A 12,356-nucleotide genomic window follows, 5' to 3' on the forward strand; every position below is an offset into this window, starting at 1 on the left:
TTTTTTTTCTACTTTAGTAGCAATTAAGCATGGTATTACTAGTGTCCTTACACTTCAGAAACTCAGTCACAGTTGATGGATGTTAAAGTAGTGATTTTTTTTTTTTTTTTTTTAATGGAGTTGAAATTTTTTTGTACTTACAAACTGAGAAACAGTTTCAATTGTCAAGGCTTCCTTTCTTACTAAAACCATTCTTAGAATAAACAGGACTCAGAAAAGTAGTTCTGTTTACTGTTTGAATGACGTAGATGTCAGATGCTTGCTGGCTAATTGTAGATGTCTCTCAAATCCTGTAGCATTGAGTAAACCATACTGGAGGGCCAGCACTGCGAGCAGAAATATTTGTTACTGCTTCCTGCACATTCACTTTGGTAATTCCCTGTCATGCCACAGTTTCTGTATCCAGTCACCCTGGCTGCTCACTTCTGTTTTGTTATATGATAGGGGAGCTATGTGTGAGCATGTGACAGTGAGCTAGCACAGAGTTGCCTTCAAACTTAAGTGAATAAGAATTTTTCTAGTCTTACTGCTTTCTCAGAAACTGGAATAGTTCCTTCCCTCTGCCTCCCCCTCTCTTGCCTGGGTTGTCATGCTTGACCAGAGGATATCTGCGCCGCGCCCCCCCCCCCCAGCACTTCTTCCTGTATCACTAGCATAATACCTCAGCTGATCATTTGAGTGACTTCACTCCCTAGTAAATGTTCCAGTCAAATTTTACTCTGTTTTTAATCCTGTCCCTTGGGAACAATTACAGAAGCTTCGAAAATGATGTGGGGTAACCGAAATGTTGAATGACTTTTTGCCTTCCTTCTTCCTCTAGGCAATCTGTCAGCTCAAAGTGCACCATCAGTCTTGCCCCCACAGCAGACTCTTCATCCCCCTGGTAGTGTGCCAGAGACTGGGCAGAACCATTTGTTACAGCCCCTCAAACCTTCACCTTCTAGCGAAAATCTCTACTCTGCCTTTACCAGTGATGGTGCCCTTTCGGTACCAAGCCTTTCGGCACCAGGCCAAGGTAAGACTTGAAATGGAATTGGTGTCGAGTCTTGCACCTTTGTTACTGGTCAACGATCAACTGATGACACTTGATTTTTAATACATAGCATAAAGTAGATTGGTAGTCTCCAACCTATGCGTGGAGGCCGATAAGGATTATTTTTGCAACTAGATATCTACCTTCTCACACAGGTGAATTGTGAGGTTATTGAAGTAATGAATATATAGTGCATGGCCCTGTCTGCTGTAATGAAAGCACCAAGGAGAATATAAAAGTGTGCGGTATGGTGGTGGCAAGCAATGTTCTGCTGACCTGGGGGAAAGGTATTGGCCGAAAGGCTGAGGAGACAGATGAGAATGGGGGGTTGGAAATGCAAAGTGACACTAAGGAAGGGGCAGAGCAGCTTTGATGTTAACAGATAATTGAAATGGTAGGAAATTTCTGAAGACTTGAGTTCTTTTAGACTTCCGAACTGCTTTGGCTGTTTCTGTCAATGGAATTTTTAATGATAAAAGGTAAAAAAGGCTCATGTTCCGCAACTGTGAGTTAAAGAATTATCCTGGGAGGAAGAGTTAGGGTAGCAGGGTGGAATGGTAGGAACAATGAATTGTTCATTTACTCAAGTCACTCAAGTTGTGGATTGCTTGTTATTAGTTAGTATGTTATCAAATAATTTCTCAGACATAGCTCTGATTTATTTGAGAGGGAGGGCTTTTTTGCTTGCCAGTCATTAAGGGGATGATAGCTTTATTCCTTTACTTCTCTGAACTTATCTGTTCCAGTTTTTTTTCCCCTTGAACATCTTTTTGAAAAGCTTTGCCATAGACTGATTGAATACATCAATTCTAATGCATGTTTTTGCTGAAATTGGAGAAGTACAGACAGAAAATGGAAACAGACTTTTTGGAAGAATTTTCTATAGGGTTTTTTTTAATGAACTGTTTCAAGTGTTTTGGAGCTACTTGAATCATCTCCCTGTATCTAGAGTTGTGCAGTACCATTTTATAATTGGATACTTTTGCCAGGATTTGGCTTTCCTGTAGATTGCAACCTTATTGTCGAGTTATGTACTGGAGAGTAACATTGCAAACTTGGCCTAATGTCTGGAGGTGTTGGAGGGAGTTTTTTCACTCTGTATATTGTCTACACACTCTTTGGTCCACACTTTGAGGCTTATTCTTGTTTGCCATGTTAATGCATTTCACCCTTCCAACCTCAAGTTGCTAACATCTTGTAGTGGTGTTCTGTCTCTTCTCTCCTTTCTCTGTTATTCCCGTTTTTGTTTTCTCACAGGCTGTGCGAAGTTTAACTGTGCATCTGAGAGAGTGACGTTCAAGCCTGGTGGCAGGAGGACCCGATTTCTGAGTACGCCCTGCTTGGCTCTTTGTGTGTAACACCTTTACTCCTTCCTTGTCTGTTTTTTGTTTTGTCTTTTTGGTTTTATTCTGCTGCTTGGATCTGTTTCATGCAGCCCATTCTCATCTGCCACCTTGTATTCCCTCCCATCCCATGGCTCAGCTGAGCTGCTCTTAGCACACCTTTAGAAGTTTGGGTTCTCGTGTTAGGTATTCTCTGTTGTTAAACTCATAATAACAAGCACTCATTTTCTCTAAGCTTTTGGTGGAAACTTTCAGGACAGTTCAGTGAAATGACAGAAACTGGGGAGACTTAGCAAGTTGTGGGTGCATGGGCTTTTTCTTTTGGCCTGCCTTAGTAATTATGCTTCAGCATATGTTAGCTGACATCAGACTTGGAGGGGAGGTAGTCTTTATAGTGGAACAGTGCAGAAGACTTGTTTTCCAAATTATTCCTATGTTGGACACTACTGTAACTGATGGGGATGTGGTTTTGCATGTTCTCAGCAGTAGTGCTGATTACAGTGCGGAGTATTGATGCCACCTGTAGACAGTTAATAATGACTTCTTATGTTCATTAGCAGATGGATAGCTAAAGATTGAAGTCTTGAGGGTTTTAAAAATACTTAGAGAATATTTTCAGGCAAACTCAAAAGATCCTTACCTACTAATGGGCCCAGGTTTAGAAGTTTTTATCGTGAATTGGAGATACAAAATAGCAGTAAAGGTGGGTAAATAGACATCTTCAGACATCCTGTCAACCTTCATGAGTTACCTTGCAGCTCTTTTCAAAATCCTTTCATTTGTACTTGCGTTAGGCCAGACTTACAAGAGAGCCTCAAACTTCTGATGTGATTGAAGTAATGATACGCTTGAGCCGAGGCTGCTAATGTGATGCTTTTTATTGGGAGTGCTGCAACATCTCCCACGCTGCTTCTGCAGGCTGGGCTGTTTAAATGTCCGACATTTGTTTCCCACCCTCTGGAATGACTTGATATGAGAAAGCTTGAAGTGCTGTGAAGAGACCTTCAGTCGCTGCACTGCATGACAGTACCATGCATCTGTAGCATCTGTCTTGCTACAGTTGGCAGTAGCATAGCTGAGCCAGAGAGTTGTGTGCAGGAACTGGGCCTGGCCTTCTGCAGAGACAGCTGCAATGCAACCAGCTCCATCCTTTGAGAAAGGGAGTGAGTCAGAGTGAGGGGAAGTTTTTTCCTGGCTGTTCAGTTTTGCAGTGATACCTCTATCCCACTTCATGGGATTTGGGGATATAACGGTATTTAATTTTTCAAATTGAGCAGCTTTAAATGTTTTTCCTAGGTATATTAATGTGCAGCTCTGCACTAACTGACATCTGCAATCTCAAGATTTATGGCTCCTTTCTTGGAAGAAGTTAAACTCCTTCCAAAGCTAACTTTAAAAAAATCATCTTTAGTCTGGCCTGCCCTGTTTTGGGCTAGGGAATATAAAGAACAGCCATTCCGTTTCTAGAATTGACAATGAACTGAATATATGAGAGTATCATTTACTTACAAGGCCTTGGCTTGCTGCAAATTGACCATCATCTGTCTGTAAGAGTACTTTAGCATGTATATCTCTTGCTTATGGGACTGGTGCTAAGGGAAACGGATTCCTTTTGAAAAGTGTGTTGTAGCTGTCCTGTAAAAGCAGGTAATACTTGGCATGGCACAGCTTGGCCTGGCACTTGGCTTATTGCAGGTTGCTTGCTTCCTGGAGTCTTGTCCTTGAAACGCTATTGCAGACTGTGGTGGAGAGTGACAGCTGGAGAAGATGCTGGGTTAGAATCAGCGGTGTTGAGGAAACAGTGCAGTGATTGATGCTTTTAACTGTGCAGCTGAGAAACAGAGTGGTACAGCTTAGCAGGGAACATCTGAACTATTCCACGGATCTGAGAAAATAGGGTGACAAACTAAAAGCACTTGACCTATCAAATAAATCTTTCTTATGTTGTAAACCGGTCGAACTTTGATAGTTGTAAAATGCTTCCTACGTCCTGACAAAAATGGAAGATGTACTTGTTTTTCCTTTTGTGATAACAGCCAGTTGTGACGGTAACGTCTCCTGACATTGTTCACTCTTCACTATGGTTTGGGAATTCTGAAGAATAAATGTAGGAGGCTGGACCTCTTCCATTTCTGAAAGTACAACTGATTAAATTGTCAGACCAGTCTTTGGGTTTTTCCTAGAATGTCCCAGTAGTGACTACAAGAGCCCTGCTGTGCCATGTCCTCTGTTTCTCACCAAGCTTTTTGTACTGTTTGCTGATACTAAACATTTCTCACTGTTTCTCTTATCTTTAACAAATTACTCTCTCTTTGTGCTTCAGGGAAGATGGTGAAAAAAGTCTGTCCTTGCAACCAGCTCTGTAGTAATTATCTTATTTCTGTTATCTCCGATTCCTGATTGTAAAGCTATTCATCAGCTTTTTCTGGTCACTGAAGCCTTACCTCCCTGACTCTGTCTCCAGCACAGCATCTGTCTGTCTATGTTATGCCCTCTAATGTGTACCCTGTTGTTAGTATATTGAATCATCTGGCTATTACTCTTGCAGACAAGTGGAGGCAGGCAGAACCTCACCTTCACTGTGGAACTCTTTGCTCGTCGCTAACGAGAGCGAATTGAGCATCAGGGTCAGTTGCTCACTGTAATGTGCTAGAATGGTACCTCTGAGCAGCTGGTTTGTTTACAGATCTGATGGGGCTTGCCACGTCAGTGATGGATCCAATTGCAGACACTCCTTCAACATTTTAAAAGAGTAAGAGTAAGCCATCAGATATCTCCAGTGTGTCTCCCAAAGCAAGAGATGTTTAGAAAAGCCTGTGTGTGCTCATGGCATTTAAGACTGTTTTAAAGGTGTCTTTTGACTGCTAGTTTATGGGGGGAAAAATAAAAGGGCAGAATGAAGGCATTATAGGTAGCGGGCTGGAGAGAGAGAAGCCTGTTTCACTTCAGATCCTTCATGTCAGAGCAGAACTGGGGATGGCTGCTGTGACCGAGCAGGAATGTGGGGGGTTGTTTCCATTGGATGCTACAAGTTGAAGCACTTCCTTTTCAGACTCTTCTGGATGGCAGTTTCTGTAGGCGGTGACTACATCAGAGCTAAAATGTGAAATTCCTGAGAAGTAATTTTTTAAATTGACATTATGTGGGAGCTTTAGCAATTGTGTAGCTCACCTATAATGGTGTAGGCTGGTCTGTCTGTGACCTGAGATAGGAGCTCCCTAAAAAAATCACTTTTGGAGACAAAGCTCTCTCAACCTCCCATCTTTCCCACCCTGAACCAATCCAGTCCTTTTCAAAACACTTAAACTTTCCTAAATGATCTTTCACATCTTCAGCTGAATGCACTGTAGTATATACCTTGATTAATTCTCCCCTTTTCATGGCCTGAGGAAGCTCTCCAGCATAGGTCCATGATCCAGTGTGCTTACTGATTAAAGTGGAAATGTAAAATATCAAAAGCAGATACTGGCCATCATGAAGAAGATGAGAGCAAGTGTGTCAATCCCTGCATGAACCCTCATGGTGAAATGTGATTATTACTGGTTTTGGCAGCTCCCCCACAGTACCTCTTTCTTGCTTTTGCCTCATTTGTGTTCAATTTCACCTTTCACATCATTGCTCTTATTAAATAATTGTATTCTGAGCCCTTTCCACATGATGTATGCTTAAGGTTCTTGTTATTTTCACTGTAGATTTTCCTTGCCACCTTACAATGTGTTCCTATTACTCTTCATCTGTGCTGCAGCTGCACTCCCTGGTCAGGGAACCTTATTCTTTCCTTTTCGTGTGTACTGTTGCATGCATCTGCCTGCCTGTAACAACTTCTGCCCCACCTGTGGCCACCCAGACTGGGAGCCACTTCTATGCTTGAGCTGGAGCTGGTGGGAGGGATACATATCCTTTCCTCCTCAGCACTACTAGAGGCAGTAACACTTTGCTTATTTGTCCTGCATAGTAAGTACGTCACCTTCCTAATTCACTCCTCAATATGAAACATTCCTGCAGGGGTTGGAGCCAGTTCTTTGATGCGGTGGTTGCAAGGAATGTGGCCGATAGCCAGGGAAAGTGGAACAGATGAAGTAGCTGTCAGGCAAGAGACAGCGACTCAGTCATTTGGCGTTCGCAATAGAGAGATGATTTTCATTACTGGAACTTTTGATGCTCACTTTAATCAGTTTTTCTTCAGAAATGTCTGCCGTAGACTCTGGTTTTCTTGGATTTCCCAGTTGCAGTTTTCAGAGTGAGCAAGTAGAAATGTTTGAGGGACTTTGAGAACCAAGTAGGTAAGGATGTGGGCTTGCAAGGAGTGCTGGGTTTAGCACTGCAGCGGCCAGATACTGATTTTGTTGTTTGGTTTTGTACTAAATGGATTTGAAAAACCTAGATTAATTGTGCCTTTACTGTGTCCTTCAGAAAAAGTCTGCCCTAGTGGTTAACTGTCACTTCCACAACTGTAAATGAGGATACTTTGCAATACTGCTGGGAATTTAGGCTACTTGATAATATACACTTTCTTGTATTCCTGTTCTGAGGTCTGCCTTTGAGAAACCTAAATTCAAGTGCAGTTGCTTGTTTATAAGTGTGAGTGGGATAGTGAGGCTATCCAAAACAAAGCTAGACTTATTTCTTTCTACAGAATAATGTTCAGCAAGCTTTCTAGCAGAACCGAAACCTGGTATTTATGTGAAGGGGTTTTTGTGTTCTTGCAATCAACCCAGTGAATAGAAAAACTTGTCAAAGCACATCTGAGGAACTACTCTCATTTCTGCCTTCTTTAAGCTGTATTAGTTGTCTGCATCTGAAATGCTTGTTCTTCTGACATAGGAAATCTGAACATAATGGCAAAAAAATGCTTTCAGAGGCAAAAAGCAAAATTTAATGCAGTGCAGACTTCCCCTGCTGATCCTGGCTGTTTGGTGGATGAAGACAGTCCCATCTGGTTATCCTCAAGACCATAAGTATGGCAGCTATTGGAAACAACAGTTGCTGTTTCTCACTGTGGCTTTTTTGTGTAATCTGGGTGAATTTTTCTCTTCATTTTACCAAGTGGAGATAATTTGCTACAGAGCAGCTGGCGATGCTGATTGTACTGCTCCTTATTCAGCATCCAGCGTTGTCCTCCAAGGTGGAATTGACCCGTGCCAATAGTGGTTGCTGCTAATTAAAAGGCATAGGATGAGAATGACGTGGCTGTACTTGTCATTCAGTGTTGAAATCTAATCTCCTTTTTCCTCTACAAAGACCTGTAGGCTGCTACCATTCCCCTCTTAAGATGACTACTTGCAGCACTTCTTGAAAAGTAAACATATCTATGAAATACTCTTAATCTGAGAAAATGCCTGTAGGATTCCTTGTAGTTCCCACTTCAGTGTGTCCTGGAATTGAAACTTAAAATTAATCTGCATGGCATTTAAACTGGCGCTCTATTGATGTACCGTTACCACAATTATTAAATTTACTAGAGAAAGATGATCTTTAACCTCAGTTTTGATTCCTGTTTTTTGTATTTCTAGGGACCAGCAGCACTAACACAGTCGGGGCTACAGTGAACAGCCAAGCACCCCAGTCTCAGCCTACTGCTATTGCCTCAAGCCGGAAAGGGACTTTCACAGATGACCTGCACAAGCTGGTAGATAACTGGGCCCGAGATGCCATGAACCTGTCTGGCAAGAAAGTTGGCAAAGGGCATAGCAACTATGAGGTGAGATATAATCCGTGAACATTTATGGTAAGAAACTGTCAGTGTTGTTGCTATCTCATCAGGGTGTCAAACACAGAGTACAGTTGCCACATAGCTTGGACAACTGTTCCAGAAAACTGTTACCTATATCTTTTATGTGCAGGATGGTATTGCCTGCTATGGAAGGGAAGGGGATAACTAAAGAGGAGGGCCGTCACATGTTCTTCTAAGCATCTGTTGGGAACAGCTTGTGGACCAAGGGGTGAGCCTGTGGTTTTTAAGCACAGTTGTGTAACTGTTCTTGGGGGTTGGGTTTTCTTTCAGGGTCCTGGAATGGCAAGAAAATTCTCGGCACCAGGTCAGCTCTGTATCTCTATGACATCTTCCCTGGGTGCTACGCCCATCTCTGCAGCATCAGCTACCTCTTTAGGTCCCTTCACAAAGGCTATGTGCCCTCCGCAGCAGTACGGTTATCCAGCAGCGTCTTTTGCTGCTCCGTGGAGTGGGACGGGTGGTCCAGCACAGCCACCGCTCGGCCAGTTCCAGCCCGTAGGTGCCGCATCTTTGCAAAGCTTCAACATCAGCAATTTGCAAAAATCGATCAGCAACCCTCCAGGCTCCAACCTGCGGACCACTTAGCCGTGCTCAGAGACCGTGCTGGCTAGACCTTGGGACAGGACATGGGGAGGGAGATGGGGCCCTGTATCAACTACTAGTGCTGCAATGAACTGGTAGCTTGCCAGACTGGGAATGAATTTCTCTTTTCCAACCATTGCTGTCAACTCTCTGTAAAGGGAGTTTCCCTGCACACTTTCAAGGGGGAGGAGGATGATCAGCATCCTTATGATGGGACAGTGCTTTTGACCAAGGGGTTCTGCTCTTGCATGGAACAAGAGCTGTGAAGAGAAGTCATAGGGTCAGATAATGCAGTCTTGCTGTAAAATTTCTAGTTTGAGGCTGAATCCACACGTGTTGAGGTGGGAGAGCTGAATCCTAGCATGAGGCTTTAGCACGCTTCTCATCTCTCCCTGAAGAACCAAGACCAGGAGAAAAGCTGTCCAAATCCCCCTCCTCTCCCTCTCCCCAGTCAAGCGTATCTGGCTCCAAAGTGATGGGGCACACGAATGGACTTGCAGTGCAGCCCGTGCTTGATAGGTCATTACTGCTTTAAGTAAGATATTAACAGCTTTGACTGCAGCATTAGAGCAATTTAAATTGTTTAAAAATTTTTAAAAGTTCCCTGCGGACATGTACTTACCATCAGTTTTGATGTGGAAACACTGTGATATATAAATGTTGTTGGACAACAGTAGTTTAAAAATGAGTGGAATATAGAGGGTTAAAAAAGTTAAAAAGAAAAAAATGGGAAAAAAAGCTAGCTATATCCTTATACTTATTGGAGACACTTTAACTTTTTCCTTTGTATTTTCATTGTATTAGATAAATAAATGTGAATGTAAAATTGTATAAATTAATGTACTTGAATACTTGTCTGTTCTCCCAGTATGCTTGCTGGATATTTTAGTGCCTTGGACTTCTATTGCTTCTGCAGTTAGCATCATCTTCCCAGCAGACCCCCAGGTGGACAGAGGGCAAGTTCAGAGAAGGATGGATTATTTGTACCTAGTGACTGGGACATTGGAGTTTATTTAGTGATACCGTTACTGTTTAGAAGTAGGTGTATGGAGGGGGAAGTCATTGAGGCAGCGGGTTGGAACAGCGTTCTGTGTGTTGGGGAAACTTGTCCAGGCGGGCAGATCTGAAGTTGCTGGTGTGACAGGGGCCAGGTGGGGGTGGGATGGAGGGTTGTGGGTGAAGCTAAAACGAGACTAACCAATATTGTCTACGGAGGTGGGAGGTCTGGATCAGAAACGGAGAGAGGATGGGGAGAACGTGTATCTTTGGGAAAGGCCCAACTTAAGATGCAGTTTGACTCCACCTGCAAAGTGGTAAAGATGTTTGGTCAGGATGTGACTTGAGGGAGAGGTGCCATTGCTCGTTGGCATGGGCTTGTCTGCTGGGATTGCTTTTCTTACCTTTTTTTTGGTAAAATCCATTTAAGCCAGGAATAGACTGTCCTGGTGCAACGTCCATTGCCGGCAATGGATGTACTTGAAACAGCCGGCATCAAGAAGTTTCCTCTGTCTTACTTGGAGGATTTACGATTTTGTTCGCTCTAACAAATTTCAAGCTGGTACCAGGACTGTAACTATTTGTCACCTCTTAGTAACTGTACTGTACCTTCTGCTTTGGTCATTCTCCCTTCTCATATTTAGAAAATACTGGTTTCCTCCTCAAAGTAAAAATAATACCAGCCAGTATTTATGTAGTGCTGCAAAAAGCTGTGAAGGATGAGGGCACTGCTTCCTGGTCCTTGGGAGTAGCTGACGGGTGTCCTGGAGGCTGGCGCATCACGGAGATGTTACTTGCCTGAATTTTTTTCTAGGAGCGGTGTTCCCCCAGGGAGTTTTTCTGTCTGCGGATGTTCTCACTCTTTTATTTTTACAGAGAAACGCGCAAGATCAGTTCCTTTCCTGTCATTTTTTTTTTACAGCAGTTTTGGCAGCAAGGGCAGGTACGGGCTGGAGATGAACGCCTGAGGGCGAAAGCTAGTGGCGAGGTGGCTGGGCTCGAGTCCCTGAGATTTGGGGGTTTATTCTTTGTAACTGAAGTGCAGACTAGAGCTACAGAATGAGGGAGGAGGCTCATGGTGTGCGTGTGGTGGAAGAGGGGGCAGAAAGCAGGGGTCCCGGCGGCTGAAGTGAAACCGGGAACCTCTGCTCTTCCCTCTGAATGGATGCAGAGAAGTTTCCTGAACACGCCCAGTGCGAGGGGAGAGGTGTGCTCTGGAAACAGCAGTGACAAACCTGAGGCAGTCATGAAACAAGGGGAATATTCATGGCAGGGGAACCAATCGGCTGGATGCAGCACGTGGTTATTTGATTTTGATCTAATACGTTTGAGGTCGTTTCTTCACTTAAATGTTATGCAAGAACTGGTTTTATTTACCATTGATTTCCGCCCCCCCCTCCCCCCCCGCCTCCTGTGGATGAATAACTGAAGTCTAGAGGAATAAACTAATGCTACTGAACTGTTAAATTATTTTGTTTAATATTACACTTTGAGTATCTTTTTCCACATAAAATCTGTTTCTGAATTACAACCGTTTTCTTTACATTATTTAACAATGTACACTGTAAAAAATAAAAATAAAAAAAATAAAATGAATTGAAACTTTGGGCTTCCCTGGCCGTAGTTAGTTGTATGTTTTGCACTAAACCCAGGCACTGCGCTTCTTGTACGATTGCGCTTTGTGCTGCAATTTGTTACCTTTGTAGAATATTTAATGAAGTCATTCAAATAAACCAAACCTGCTTTTGTTGAGCTGTGGGTTTTCTTGTTGAACAGCAAGTTCCAACCTCTCCGTCCTCTTCCTGGAGTGATTTAACTGTTACCCAGTTTATCATTTTATCACAGGAAAGTGCAAGAAACCCATTTTAATGAGACCCTTAACTTCTCAAAAGCAGTGGTCAATAATGAGCCTTTGGCCTTTCAATAGAATACTCTGAAACAAGGTACTATAGAGAGTAACTCATAGAATGGATCCTCTTTATGAGAGGAGGGGCCTAAGGGAATGGGAGGGAGCAGGGGCGAAGGGTGATGTATAAGCAGTGCGATTACTTTTATGGCTGAGACTGTCAAGAAGTTACCGAATAGCAGAGAAACATGCTCGGCTATGACAGTCAGCAACTTGGCGGCTCTCCCTGTTTGAAATACAGGTGGAGCTTCACCAGCAGTGGTTCTGTGCTTGCCTTTTGGCAGTGAAGCTAGAGCAGGGCATGCTGCAAGGGCTGGGGAAGCCCCCGTCCCCAGCACAGAAGAGTCCGACCTCCTCGTTTTCTGTTGGGTCCCTCGCCCTCCTCTCTGGGGTGGAACGGAGCAGGGATGGGCACCTGCAGTGCTGGGGAGAAGAATCTTTTTAGTGTAGCTCTGTAATAGGAATTCCATTCCCAAATTTGCGACCATACTGGTAGAGTAGAAGAGTGGGACTACTTTACAGGGTCATTCTCAGACAACTGTGGACTTGCAGGAATTATTTGGTATTTCTAAACACTAATTGCTGCTGCATTTCTTTCCATTTTAAGAACAGCTTCTGTTATGAGTCATGCTGCGCAAGGCCTTGAAGGAAAAAAAAAGCTCCCAGTGTAAGTTTTACTGCCGTTTTCAAAGGGACCAATCCCGAGAGGCATATTGTGGCGATTTCTCTTAGAGGAGGCATGGCTACGTTTGCACTGTTTCC

The 12,356-nt window shown here is 43.3% G+C and overlaps 1 protein-coding gene across 1 annotated transcript in view; it reads left to right on the forward strand.

Annotated features, from left to right (window-relative positions):
* WNK1 (WNK lysine deficient protein kinase 1) overlaps positions 1–11,440 on the forward strand; it is a 107,606-nt gene extending 96,166 nt beyond the window's left edge. Inside the window, 3 exon segments of the mRNA XM_030040611.2 lie at positions 821–1,015; positions 7,890–8,077; positions 8,381–11,440. Of these exon segments, the coding sequence (XP_029896471.1) occupies positions 821–1,015; positions 7,890–8,077; positions 8,381–8,695 (698 nt within the window). The 3' untranslated portion in view covers positions 8,696–11,440.
* The last annotated feature ends 916 nt before the right edge of the window (positions 11,441–12,356 follow it).

The sequence above is a fragment of the Aquila chrysaetos genome, chromosome 17 (assembly GCF_900496995.4).
Source record: "Aquila chrysaetos chrysaetos chromosome 17, bAquChr1.4, whole genome shotgun sequence".
NCBI lineage: Eukaryota > Metazoa > Chordata > Aves > Accipitriformes > Accipitridae > Aquila > Aquila chrysaetos.